Here is a 13,349-nt window from a genome sequence, read left to right as displayed (position 1 = left end):
CCATGCATTTGGTGACACAGTGCATGTGCATCTCATATCTGTTCAGGGACCCTCGTGCTGCCATACAATATTACTTGACAATATTATAGGTTATACTCAAGGGTGGGAGGTGCTGTCATGTCCAGTGACAAAGTCACACACAAATATATAGACTGTGACATTCAATTCAATTTGAGAAACAGTAAGCACCTATGTGCAAAGTTCTGGGTTCAACCTAGGGGACAAAATCAGAACAGCTCCTGCCCTCGAGGAGTTTATAGTCTGGTAGGGGAGAAGGTTGCGAATTGGAAATGGGCACAGATGAGTCAATGTAAGGAACCTATAACACAAGACAAAGTCATTGAAAGAGGGAGAATGTTAAAAAAAAAAGGGGGGGGGGATCCAGAGAGGTCGAGTGAAGGAGATGGCACCCAAGTTAGTGGTTAGGAGAGGCAGAGATGAGGAGTGCATTCCATGGAGGACCACCTGTTTAAAGACAAAGAAACAAAGTCTTCATGGGAAACTGAGGCCAGTTTGTGGGGGCAGGCAACTGATTGTATATGGGAGATAATGGAGAGGGGAAGAGTGAAGGGAGACTCCAAAGATTCAAACCTAAGTTCCCTGGAGGGATAAGCAGAAAAGGGAAGTTTGGAGGAAGGACAGCGTTGGGGGACATAGGCATGAGTTCTGGTTTGGAAATGTTGGCCGTGAGACGCTTAGTAAGGGATAGAGAGGAGGAGAGATGCCCAAGCAGCTGGCAGTGTAGACCCGGGCTCAGGAGGGAGACGGATGGGGACCCCCCGCGAGCCGGTGCCTGCGCCAAGGACGGGAGAGTGGAAGAAGAGCGCTCTGGGGGAAGCGCAAGGATACAGTGTCACAGCGGCTTGGTTACAGTGGCTCTACCGACGCGGTGACACTTACATGTGGATGTGGGACAGAGAGCGAAGCGATGCTCATCCCGGGGATCCTCACCCAGCCTTAGGTCCACGCCCCCGGGTCCCGCCCCCCAACCGGCCCAGGGGCGGGGTCTGCAGGGGGCGAGGCGGAGTCTCTTCCAATACAGGGACAACCTCGGGGCAGGCCCCGCAGACCGGATTGCAACGTCGAGACTGGCTGCCGGGGCCCTTTGCTCACCCGAGTAACGGGGTAACGGGTGGGGGTTGGGATGGGGGTGGGGAGAGAAGCCCAGCGGGGCAGCAGACCAGGTCTAGGCGACCGTCGCCGCAGAAGTCGCAGCAGCCAGCCCCCGCAGGCCTCCACGTGCCGCGGAGAGCCCGCCCCCCCAACTCCCCAGTCCCCCTGGGCCCGCGACTGCGCTGCAGGCGGCGGGGTGGTGCCTACCTGCTCGGGCCAGATGTGCTGGCACGGGTGGGACCCTGACAGGATGGCCTCGTGCCTCCATTCAGGCTTTTCGATTGAAGCCGGGGTTAGGGGTGGAGGACTTACTGGGGGCCAATCCCGGAGGCGGCAGAGAGCTGTGGGAAGGAATCCTGGGGGGTCTATGAGAATTGAAAGGGAATTCTGGGGAAACAGAGGGCCGAGCGATCGTGGAGGTGGAGCTGAGAGAGCCACAGGCTTCCAGGGGCGTCCGCAACAAGTACTAAGAATCTGCTAATTGCCCGCAACAAAGAGATGGTGGGAGGTAGGGTGGGGATGGGAATAAGGAGAGGTCCTTGAAGGATTCTGGAGGCAGAGCAGGAAAAAATACAGACACAGGAAAGAGGTCTAAGAGGCTCTGAGGCTAAGACCTGGAGAGGTGGGAAGACTTAGATGGCACCAAGAATTGGAGTCGTTTTTTAGGGGATGGAGGTTGAGTTGGGTTAGATCGTTCCAAGATGGAGCTATCTGAGATGGTTTCTCCACTACTGGGCAGAAAAGGAAGTTGACCCTTGGATCTACTCATTCCTTGGGCTTCCTGCCTTAACAGCTCAAAAGATCAAGATCTTGGGTTCCTTTGCTGGTCAGTGGGAGGTCCCAGGGTGCAGGGGGTAGTCCTTGGACCTTTGAAAGCTAGCTGGAGCCATCTCCAAAGAATCCCTGACTTCTATCTTACTGCCCAGCAGGGTCAGAGAACAAGGCATACAGAGCTGCCATGCCTGGCCACCAGCAGCCCCCACAGGGGGAGCATCCGAGTGTGACACTGTTTCGCCAGTACCTTCAAATCCGGACTGTGCAGCCAGAGCCCAACTATGGTGAGGAAGCTCAGATGGGGTTTCCTTGCAGGCACTGTATCTCTAAATAGATTGGGGTTAGAGTTTGTCAGGCATGGGTGCTCGAGGCAGGCTCCTGGACCTTGGACATCAGCCTCTCCCTGTCTATGGACAGCCAGCTTTCACGGCCTCCACTTTGGTTGGTCCAAGAACTGCAGAAATGGTAGATCAGGCCTCTGAAACTGGCCATCTCTTGAAGAGAATGGTCTGTCCCTCTTTTCTGGACTCAGCAGCTGCCCTCTGATATCTGGAACTTGACTGTCCCTAGTTGACTGTGGACTGTGGCAAGGGCCCTGGGGATAAAGAAATCCCTGGCCAAATGCTGGGATGGGTGGATTCTGCCTCTTCTCCCTTTCCCATCCCATCAGGAACTTCTATCTTCTCTGTAGATGAAGCTGTGCTTTTTTTGGAGAAGATAGCCAGTGACTTGGGCCTTGAGTGTCAGAAGGTGGAGGTAAGTAGAAGGTGGGGATCAGTGACTTGACCTGAGCCTTAGATGCCAGAAGGTAGAGGAGAAGAGAAGGGTATGAGGGTGTAGGTGAAGGGTGCCTGGGAAGGCTCAGGACTGGGAGTGGGATATTTCTTCCTCATGCCCTCTTTATCCCTCTACAGTCTTCCCACCACTTTCTCTTTTTTGCCAGGTGGCTCCCGGTCGAGTAGTGACAATATTGACCTGGCAAGGCACAGATCCCAGACTCCATTCCTTGGTGCTTAACTCCCATACTGATGTGGTGCCTGTCTTTGAGGTAGATATCTGGGAGCCAGAAATGGAGGGGTGGGGAGAAGGCTCTGGAGAAATCTTTCTACCTTTTACCTCCTCAAAGAAGCTTTTCCTTGTCACTCAGGAAAGTGTGGCAAGTAAGTACAACTGGTGATAAAATCCCTCATCTGTAGGGTTTGAAGGCTTATTATGGACTTCTCTCACAACCGCCTCTTGAAACAGGCTGTGCAAATATGATCCCCATTTTATAGATGATGCGATTGAGGCTTAGAAAGGCTAAAAAATTTGTCCATGGTCACTAAATAGGTGTCAAGGCCAAGACTTAAGTCTTGCAACTAACTGTAAGCATATGACAAACTTCAAGAGCTCATGGTCTGGTTTGTGGGGACTAGAGAGAGTAATCCACAACAGAGAAGAGTATGGAGACAACAAGAACAACCCTAGGAGCTGATGGGTAAGATCTCATTGCGGTGGAGTTGTAAACAGAGGCTTTATGGAGGCAGTGCCATTTAACTTGGAATGTTCAAAGGTTTGGGGAACAATAATAAAAGCAATAGCTAAGTGAGGTGAGTTTGGCAAAGTACACAACAGCTCCATTAAGGAGGCAGCAGGGCTATCCCCACTTTCCAGTGCCACAATCTTCAATAGCTCCCCACTGACTGGAGGATCACAGATTTAAAACCAGAAGAGGCCATCTAGTACAGTTCCCTAATTTTACATATGAGGAAGCTGAGGCCCAGCAAGATTTAGTGGCAAAGTCATGCAAATGGAAAAGCTGGGACTTGAACCTGGCTGCTCAGAGTGCCAATGTAATATCTTTCCACTGTCTCCTTCTCTTTGTTGTTCCTAGGATAAAACACAAACTTGTGTGTATGTCATTAAAAGCCCTCTGAAAATGGGCTCTCACCTACCTTTCCCCTAGTCTCATTTTACATTCATCCATCCTTTTCATGTGTTCTGTGCTCTCTGTACCCAATATTCCATCCTCTTCCTCCCTCCCTTTGCTCGGGGATGCCCTGTCTCCTCATGGCCAGCTCTTAGAATCCCTAGCTTTCTCTACAGCATAGCTGGGGCTCCCTAAATGAGGCAGCTATAAAGCCCAAACAAGGCCATTTCCTGATCTCCCAAATTGTGGAGTGTTTTCTCCTCTTTAGATGATGTATATTTTTTACCTAGATTACATTTTGTCTTTCCTTTTTCTTTTAGATATGTTGTATTTACATTATATGTATTATATATTATATGTTTCTTTATTAAATTAATTAATACTTTATTTTATTTGTTTTTTCAAAAGACCAGCTCCCAGTCTTACTTATTAGTTCAGTAGTTCTTTTTATATGTTTCTTTATATATGTTGTATTTGGGCCAGGAGAAGGTGGGCTTCCTTGAGGGCTGTTGTGTTTTTGTTTTTGCCTTGCAAACACACACATGTATGGCATTCAATAAATGCTTGTTGAATTCAATTGAAATGAAGAACCACAGACAGAAGTTAAGTGACTTGCTCATGATTATAAAACTCTCCTTGGGAACCAATGAGGGCTGAGGGGACAGAAAGCCACTTAGAATGTGCAGAGATCAGGAGGAAACCTGGCCTGGAAGAGCTGGGGAGGGTTTGGAGAAGGAATGCTGGTTGGGTGTGGGATGAGGGAGAGCTGGTGTTCTCCTGACACTGAGGTACAAGACATGCATTAAGATACAGCCCTAGGGGCACAGTGTGAAAAATGGCAGGACTAGTTGTTTGGGATAAGGAAACCTTGCCAGAGGTCCATAGCCAGGAGGTCTAGTAATCTAGGGGAGGCTTCCTGAAGGAGGTGGGCCCTCAGGGGCCATTTATGTTTAGAGTGGCAGGTGGGGACCCCAATATGGAGAAGAAGGGTATTCTGGAGAGGTCACAGGAGTGGAATTGAACAGGATCAAGGTGAGAAGGAATTTTCCATCTAACCCTTTTTCTTTTTGTTCTTAGGAACATTGGAATCATGATCCCTTTGAAGCCTTCAAGGACACTCAAGGAAACATTTATGCTCGGGGTGCCCAAGACATGAAATGTGTTGGCATTCAGTGAGTCCCACTGGGGGAGATTGGACACTCCCATTCCTCTCTTCTCTCTGGCTTTTGTACCTTCCCCAGAGGGTTCCATCTCTTTTCTGGGTTTTGGTTTCCCTCTCTGGCCATGAGAGGACTAGAAGAATGAATCCTAGAATCTGTGAGTCAGAAGAGTCCCATCCCCACCCTCTCATTGGACCCAGTGCCCCCACCAAACAGGAGATTATCCATTCATGTCCTTTCTAGCTTGCAGTCTTTTATTTTAAGCATGTAGGATTCCTCCAGGCTCAGCTAGAGCTTATATCTATAGGGAGAGGGAACTCAAGGCTTCCTTGGGAGGAAAAGCTTTTTCCTTCTGAACAGAAAAAGCTCCAGTTATCTTGCTTTTTCCTTGTAATGGATCAAAGTCAGCCTCAGCAGATATCTCCAAGATCTGTTTTCCTAGGCTAGGCAGAACCGGTCTAATCTGCCTTCCACAGGACAGTGCCTCTGATATTTGAAGTCAGAGATAGGCCCTTATAAATCTTGTCCTTCCAGAATCTTCTTTGGACTAAACTAATTAAAAAAAAAAAGGCAATTCTTTAGCACCTACTATATGATACTGTGCTAAGTGTTTTATGAATATTATCTAATTTGATTCTCCTAACTACCCTGGGAGGAAATACTATTTTAATCCCTATTTTACAGTTGAGGAAACTCTGGCATCCAGATTAAATGTCCTGCCTGGAGTCACTCAGCTAGTGTCTGAAGGCAGATCCCTGATGGGAAGGGAGACTGTCCCCTGGCTAGTATTAGGCATTTGACTTTCTCAGGGCATTTGAGGACAGCGTTAGCTTTGGGGGAATTCTATTGCTGATTCTCCATGAACTTGCAGACCTAGCTGGCCGCTGAGTGATTACGGAACCCTTTGGTGTTTTTTTCCCTTTATTCTGTCTGGTCCTGCTCAACACATTTACTAATGTCTTGAGAGGAAGCATGGATCCTGTGCTTAGCAGGTTTGGGGATAACACAAAGTTAGGAGAGAGTTCACATGTTGGGTGACAGAATTAGGTTCCAAGGGGCAGCTAGGTGGCATGATGGATAGAGTGCCAGGTCTAGAGATGGAAAGTTCTGGGTTCAAATGTGGCCTCAGACATTTCCTAGTTATGAAACGCTGGGCAAGCTATAAGACCCCTCGCCCTTGCTGCCCTTCTGTCTTAGAATTGTTACCAGGACAGAAAGTAAGGGTTTAAAAAGAAGAAAAAAAAGAATCAGGTTCCCAAAATGATATGTGGCAATTTCAGAAGATGAAATTTAATAGGAGGCAAATCTAAATCCCTATTTATATTTTTAAAAAAATTGTACAAGTACAAAAAGGGGAAGCTAGGTGGCACCATGGATAGAATGTCAGCTCTAGAATCAGGAAGATTCATCTTTCTGGGTTCAAATTGGGTCACAGACATTTTCTAGCTATGTAACACTGGGAAAGTCACTTAGTGTTATTTGCCTCAGTTTCCCTTTCTGTAAAATGAGCTGGAGAAGGACATAGAAAGCACTCTAGGTTCTTTGCCAGGAAAACCACGATTGGGTTCACAAAGAGGTAGACTTAAAAGGACTGAACAATACCAGGTACAGGAGAGGGGAGATGGGGAAATAATCCCTGTCAAGTCGTTTTTTATTCCTATAAACCAGTTGTGGGGTTTTGGCAGACTGCAAGCTTATTATGAATTTGCAATGGGCAATGGCAGATTGCTGTGCTGCTAATGAAATTTTAGGCTATATTGTTCAGGGGGGAGGTCTTCTCCCTTCTTCAGACTGAATTTAGAAGAGCTGGTCAACAAACATTTATTAAGCACTTACTATGTTCTGGGCACTGAGGAAGGCAAAAGACAGTGGCCTGCTATCAAAGATCCCACAATCTAATAGGTGCTACCCCATTGATCCCTTTTTTAAAAAATTATATTTATTTATTTTTAAGTATTTTACCAAGGTTACATGATTCATGTCATCTGCCTCCTCTCTTCCCTCCCCCATCTCAGAAATGACAAGCAATTCCACTGGGTTGTATGAGTATTACTATTGATCCTTTTTTTTTCTAAGTTCAGTTATTTAATTAATTAATTTAGAGTATTTTCCCATTAAATCTGAGTATTTTTTCCATGGTTACATGATTCATGTTCTTTCCCTCCCCTCCTCCCACCCCCCTCCTGTAGCCAACGAGCAATTCCACTGGGTTTTACATGTGTCATTGATCAAGACCTATTTCCATATTATTATTATTTGCATTAGGGTGATCGCTTAGAGTCTACATTCCCAATCATGTCCCCATTGAACCATGTGCATTGATCCTTCTTTTAACAAGCCTTTGGGATGTTTTAAAAAAAAATACTTAGAACTAGATCGCTTCTGAGGTTCCTTCCAACCCAGATCCTTTGATCACGTGAGATTCTTGGGTGGTCAGCTGGGGAATTGTGGACCTGACTCTTCTTCAGTGGACTCCATGAATGGGTCTCATTGTCGTGTGTCCCTCCAGGTACCTGGAGGCGATTCGGAGGCTGAAGGAAGAAGGGAAGCGTCTTCCCAGGACCATTCACCTGACGTTTGTCCCTGGTAGGGCTGTGGCAGGGGTTGGGGTGCAAGGGGTTAGAGACCAAGGTGACAACTGCTTCCTTGGCTCCATTCCAGCTGGGGGACGATGGACTCTTTGCCCCCTATGGGGAAGAGCGGGATGTGTGTGCGTGTCGGGGGGAGCCCATGCTTCAGAGTTCTTTGTTGTCTGTTCAGATGAGGAGATTGGAGGACACAAGGGCATGGAGCTCTTCGTGAAAAGGCCGGAGTTTCAGGCGCTGCGAGCTGGCTTTGCCCTGGACGAGGGTGAGTCCTGACCCTGGGCTTGGGTCCGGAGGGCTTGGGACTGACCTAGAGCAGATGCTCCACTAACTTCCCACTCCCTAGGCTTGGCTAGCCCGACAGAGACCTTCGTAGTCTTCTACAGTGAACGGAGCCCTTGGTGTGAGTAGAGCCCCTGGCCTGGTTTGGGTGAATTTGGGGGAGAAGGAGGCACCAAGTCCAAGGTGGAGACATATCCCTTCCCAAGGGGAACCCTATGTCTGACAGGGGGAATAAAATAAGACTCTGCCCTCTGGGCCTCCTGGCAAGCAGGGCTCCGGATCACAAGCTCTGGGAACCCAGGCCATGGCTCCCGTTTCATTGAGAACACAGCAGCAGAGAAGCTGGTGAGTCCAGAGTCCCGGGAAGCCTGGGAGATGGGGGGGTGCTGTCAGTGGAGCCTCCCTGGCTGACTTCCCTCCCCCCCCATCCTCCGGGGTGGCTCTCAGCACAGGGTGGTTACTTCAGTCTTGGAGTTCCGAGAGCAGGAGAAGCTTCGGTGAGAGCTTACCTTTCTCCCCTTCCTGGTTTTTGTCCCTCGCCCCAACATCCACCCACCTCCTCTTTGCTTGGGGGCCCTCGGGAGTGGGACTGTTGGGAGGGGTTGAGTTTGAGCGCTGTCCCTTCTCCAGGCTGCAGTCGGACCCCAGCCTGACTTTGGGGGCTGTGACATCGGTGAACCTGACTGTCCTGCAGGGAGGAGTTGCCTATAACGTGGTCCCGGCCACCATGAGCGCTGGCTTCGACTTTCGAGTTGCTCCAGACGTGGACCTCAAGGTAGGTGCTGAGGGTGGGGAGGGGCTTCCCCCCCACCCCCTCCCCGGTTTCCCAAGGTCCTGGATAACCCCTGCCTTCTGAGGGATCTGGGTCCAGCCTCAGCTTCAGGCTACCCAATGACTTGACCACGCCTCCCTTAAACCTCGGTTTCCCCATCCATCAACTGAGGACAGCAATTCTTGTCTTATATAAATCACGGGGCTGTTGTTAGGAAAGCATTTTGCTTAAAAGTGCGATAGAAGTGGGAATCCTCCAGGATTCCTCCACTTCTTAGCACTGGTTCTGGGGGTGACATGTCAGAAGTGGAGGGGTGCCACCTTTTCCTCATGCTTGTGTCTGCCAGGCCTTTGAGAAACGGATTCAGGGCTGGTGTCAGGAGGCCGGTGAAGGGGTCACCTACCAGTTTCAGCAGGTACGTAGACCCCTGGGGTTCTTCCCAGACAGAGCTTTTTATTAAGCTTCAAAATTGCAGCCTAGGAAATGGTCCCAGGGTGCTCCAGTGGAGTCTGGGCCATCTGAATTCATGTCTGTGTAAATGAGAGAATGTCAAAGTGTGTTTGTGTGTCCGGAGATGTGTTTGTGAGAGTAAGTCTGGCTATAGATTTGTAGGTGTTGGTTTGGGGATGCCGCTTTTGGGGTTCCCGTGTGTGTGTGTGTGTGTGTGTGTGTGTGTGTGTGTGTGTGTGTGTGTCCTTTCCTTGAAACAGGGATTGGGGAGCCACTGTTCTTGACCCTTGCCTTATCTGGTCCCCCTCAGAAATGGACAGAGCCCCGAATTACAGCCACAGATGACTCTAACCCGTGGTGGGCTGAGTTCAGCAGAGTCTGTAAAGAGATGTAAGTAAGGTCTTTCCCTGCCCCTGGTCCCATGCCCTGCTTTGCATTTTTTTCCCTTCTGTTTCTTCCCTTTGACACGGCCCACTTCTGAGGTCCCCCCCACCCCGTCCCCCCTTAAAGGGAAATATCTTTGTGTTTCCTCTGCCCCTGCCAGGAATCTCACTGTGAAGCCTGAGATCTTCCCAGCTGCCACTGACAGCCGCTACCTACGTGCTGTGAGTATCTCTGCCTCCCTGCTTTGAGACCAGGGCAGTGGGAGCCAGCTAGCTGGTGTTGGGGTTAGGAAGGGCAATGAGGGGAAGGTAGAGGGCATCTTGTGGAGCCTCTGGTCCGCGCTGGACGAGAGAGGGTGTCCTAACTTCATCTCTGGGACCCTGTGGGGAGTGGGCTGTTCTCTAGTCCTGAGGTGGAAAGGAGGGAGTATGCTGGCTTACTCCAGGTTGGAGTGTTAGCCCCTCTCCTGATGCCACCCGCATGTTTACAGGCAGGGGTCCCAGCCCTGGGCTTCTCACCGATGAACTTAACCCCAGTCCTGCTGCACGACCACAACGAGTTCCTGAATGAAGCCGTGTTTCTTCGGGGCATAGACATCTATGTTCGACTGCTGCCTGCCCTGGCCAGTGTGCCAGCCCTGCCCAATGAGTGCTAACACGTCTGGGTCCTGGTTCCCATCTGCAGCAGCCTCTGGCTTCTCCTAGTGCCTTCCCCTCCCCAGCCTGCTCAGGTCTGGGAACACCTCCCCGTAGGAACCCTTTTAGGAAAGGTAATGCCAAAGACCTGGATCTATAATAAAGCCTTGTTTTGGTGCTGAGCTGTCCGGTGTTTCCTCTCCACCGATATGCATTCTATGTGCTGGTATTTTATTTTGTTTAACAAATATCTCATCTGATCTTTGTAACAACTCTAGGATGTAGTGCTATTATATTACCCCGTTTTATAGTCAAGGAAACTGAGGCAAACAGGTTGAGTGACTTGCCCGGAGTGGGAGGTCACATCTGATTCCAGGCTCAGGACTTTATCCATGGCACCATCAACTGCCTCTGGCGTGTTACATAAACAAGTGGAAGGCAAGATGCGATAAAAGCCTAGAAGATCAGCAAAGTTCTGGTGGGGGAGAGGGGAGAGGAGGTGGTGACCATTCAGGGAACATTGATGAAAGTCAGAATGGGGCTGAGATCTAGAACATAGAATAGCAGGTTCTCTCCTGGAACTCGTAGTCTGTTAGGGGAAGGAGAGGGAAACACCCTCAGAGAAGAAGACTGGCACATGCACTGATGCACCTTTGCTTGGTGGAGCTATCCATTGGTCCAGCCATTCTAGAGATTATTTTGGAGGTGTACGAGAGGAAAGCTGCCCAAGCACTCCAGAGATACCACTCCTGGGCATACACCAAGATGACTAATGACTGAAGGAAAGGTCTTAGATAGACACAAATATTCAGTGGCACTTTTTTGGTAGTAGCAAAGGGCTGAAATGAAGATAGATCCCTGTTGATTGGAGAATGATCAAACGTGGTCCCTGTAGCTGAGCCATCATGGTGCCAGAAGAAAGTACAAATGTGAAGGATTCAGACTGTTCCCAAATGAAAGCCACATAAAAACAGGAGGTATGGACTCAAAAATATTTTTTTAAAAATCGAGAAAAACTTGAGAAGACGTGTGTGAACTGATACAGAACAAACCAGAACCAGGAGGGCTATTTAATAGCTAATAGTATATAACATTTATATAGGGTTTGATTCTCATAATAACCCTGCAAGGTAGAAACTCTTTTATTATCTCCATTTTACAAATGAGGAAGCAGGCAGAACAGAGGTGAAGTGACTCCCAGGGTCACCACTAAAAAGTAAGATTTGAACTCAGGTCTTTCTGACTGCCAGCCTGGCACACTGCTATATTGCCTAGATGCCCTACCTATTTATTGATTTTTATAATGACCACAGAAGCATATAGAAAAACACCGAAGGACTTCTGAACTTGGATCAATGCAGCTATCCATTATGACTTCAGAGGACTTGATGGTGTAGTATTATTTATAGGCAAAGAGGTGGTAGATTAAAGGTATGGAATGAGGCATCCATTTACAGATCTGGCCAACCGTGTTGGTGTTTTTTGCTTGATCAGACATTTACAAATAGAGTGACTGTCTGCAAAATAACAGTAATATTAAAAAAAATCAATAAAATTATTTTCATATAGTGCCTTGGAGATACGGGCCAAAACAAACTATGGGATGACTGAGGGGGAGCCCCATTAGAGACCTCAGGGATCAGAGAAAATCTTATGAAGAAAATGGCATTTGAAATGGGCTTTAAGTGAGAGGAACACAAAGGCAGGTGTGGAGGGCTGGGCCAGAGAGAGAACTATTCCATGAATAGAAAATAGTTCTTAGGAACAAGGAATTAGGAGTCTGAAGGAGAGCTTGGGGGGTTGCTGAACAAAGTCCAAGGCCTTGAAGCGAGGGGAGATAGGATTTGGGTAGAGGAGGGGGAAGGTGTTCCAGGTAAGCATAAGAAAAAGCTTTGGGGTGGAAATGATTATGATGGGTTGGAATCTCACTGGGGGGATTTGTACCCTGTGGGCACAGAGTTGCCTTGGAAGCTTCTGAGAAGAATCATGCATTTTCCTATCCTTCTGGAAGATTCAGCTCTTTGGGGTGGGTGCCTGGAATATCTGTACTCCAGCTTTCTGAACGGTGTGAGGCTGGGATGGGAGCTAGGAGACATGGATTAGAATCCTAGCTCTGTGACCCTGGCCAAGGACATGTTATGAAGCTCTTGGAGCCTCTGCCATCATTTGCAATCATTAACTTGGCACCGTTTATCTCCCCAAGAAGTTGTGGTGAAAAGTACTTTGTATACCGTGGAGCTGGGAATTAAGTAACGAAGTAAACATCCTGTACTAATCATTAAGCAAACACCTACAGTTTACCAATGTTCTAGGTGCTAAGGAGACACAGCAGGGGGGAAAAAGGCTTACCCTCAAGAAGCTTACATTCTTTTGGGTGACCATTCCCACACATATACATGTATGTAAGGACATACAAAACTGCAAGTAATTATTTTTTCCTGGAGGGCATGAGCAGCTGGAAGCATTAGGAAAGGCGTTTCATAGGCTGTGGCTAAATCACTTACGAAGCAATTCTGGAAGGTGGCGTTCATTCTGGGCAAGCAGAACAGGAGATGGGAGTGTCCCAAGTGAGGACTAGAAGGTCCAGTTTGGTTGGTAGGAAAGGATGTGGGGTGCAAAGAGAAAGCAGGCTGGAACCAGATCTGATCCAAGAGATCATAGATAATTGGGAATTTATTCAGTAAGGGAATGAGATTGCCTAGACCTCCCAGTCACATTTCAGACTGCCTTAGGCTAAATAGGCCTGGTTGTTCCTTCATCTCTTCCCGGTAAAGTACTTTGGTAGCCCAAGTATAGAATGCTTTTCTCCTCACTTTCCCCTAGAGGAGACTTTCCATTTTTCTCAAGCACAGCCTTCCCCTTGCCTAAAGCCATGCAAATGGCGGAGGTACAATTGTTAGTCTCGTATCAACATAAGCTTCTTGAGGAGTGGGGCTATTTGGACCAGCACAGTGCCTGGTATATAATAAATGCTTGGAGATTGCCTTCAAAGGGAAAGGGGAGCAGAAATGTTACCTGGAAACCAAGACTTACCCTACAAAACAAATTTAAAATCTTTCCTGAAGATCAGTGTTAGAGCTGGGAGGGATGCTGGAGACCGAATGAATTCCAAGTGATCCCCTAATGCAGAAACAGAGGCCTTGGGAGGCTGGTGCTTGGTTTGTCAAGATGGCACCAGGCTCAACTTTCCTGATGCCCAGCCCTGAGAGTTTGAAAAGCACCACCCTATTTCCTTCTGGGGAGACAAAAGGGGGCATTCTCTTGGGGAATCCTGCAAGGCCAGAC

The 13,349-nt window shown here is 48.4% G+C and overlaps 1 protein-coding gene across 5 annotated transcripts; it reads left to right on the top strand.

Annotated features, from left to right (window-relative positions):
* Positions 1 to 1,055: 1,055 nt before the first annotated feature.
* Positions 1,056 to 10,246, top strand: LOC123246081 (aminoacylase-1A-like). Of its 5 annotated transcripts, none has more exons than XM_044675059.1 (15): positions 1,056 to 1,125; positions 2,043 to 2,171; positions 2,579 to 2,643; positions 2,831 to 2,935; positions 4,874 to 4,968; positions 7,466 to 7,542; positions 7,717 to 7,806; positions 7,888 to 7,944; positions 8,095 to 8,168; positions 8,271 to 8,320; positions 8,454 to 8,598; positions 8,942 to 9,010; positions 9,356 to 9,435; positions 9,590 to 9,650; positions 9,920 to 10,246. In XM_044675059.1, the coding sequence occupies exons 2-15, from the start codon at positions 2,072 to 2,074 to the stop codon at positions 10,082 to 10,084; spliced, it is 1,233 nt and encodes a 410-aa protein (XP_044530994.1). In that variant the 5' UTR covers positions 1,056 to 1,125; positions 2,043 to 2,071; the 3' UTR covers positions 10,085 to 10,246. The 5 variants fall into 5 exon arrangements, with proteins under 5 accessions (XP_044530994.1, XP_044531062.1, XP_044531117.1 ...); XM_044675127.1 differs by having other exon boundaries at positions 1,083 to 1,117; XM_044675182.1 differs by lacking the exons at positions 1,056 to 1,125; positions 2,579 to 2,643 and having other exon boundaries at positions 1,886 to 2,171; positions 2,871 to 2,935.
* Positions 10,247 to 13,349: the final 3,103 nt, after the last annotated feature.

The sequence above is a fragment of the Gracilinanus agilis genome, chromosome 1 (genome assembly GCF_016433145.1).
Source record: "Gracilinanus agilis isolate LMUSP501 chromosome 1, AgileGrace, whole genome shotgun sequence".
NCBI classification, from domain to species: Eukaryota; Metazoa; Chordata; class Mammalia; order Didelphimorphia; family Didelphidae; genus Gracilinanus; species Gracilinanus agilis.
The sequence above is the reverse complement of the archived record's forward strand: the minus strand, read 5'-3'. Positions and strand labels throughout refer to the sequence as shown.

Excerpts from the sequence above, each read along its gene's own strand:
- LOC123246081 (XM_044675059.1), top strand. The coding sequence starts at position 2,072 with ATGCCTGGCCACCAGCAGCCCCCACAGGGGGAGCATCCGAGTGTGACA. Across the intron at positions 2,172-2,578 it reads GCAGCCAGAGCCCAACTATG|ATGAAGCTGTGCTTTTTTTG; the intron begins GTGAGGAAGCTC and ends TCTTCTCTGTAG. Across the intron at positions 2,936-4,873 it reads ATGTGGTGCCTGTCTTTGAG|GAACATTGGAATCATGATCC; the intron begins GTAGATATCTGG and ends TTTTGTTCTTAG.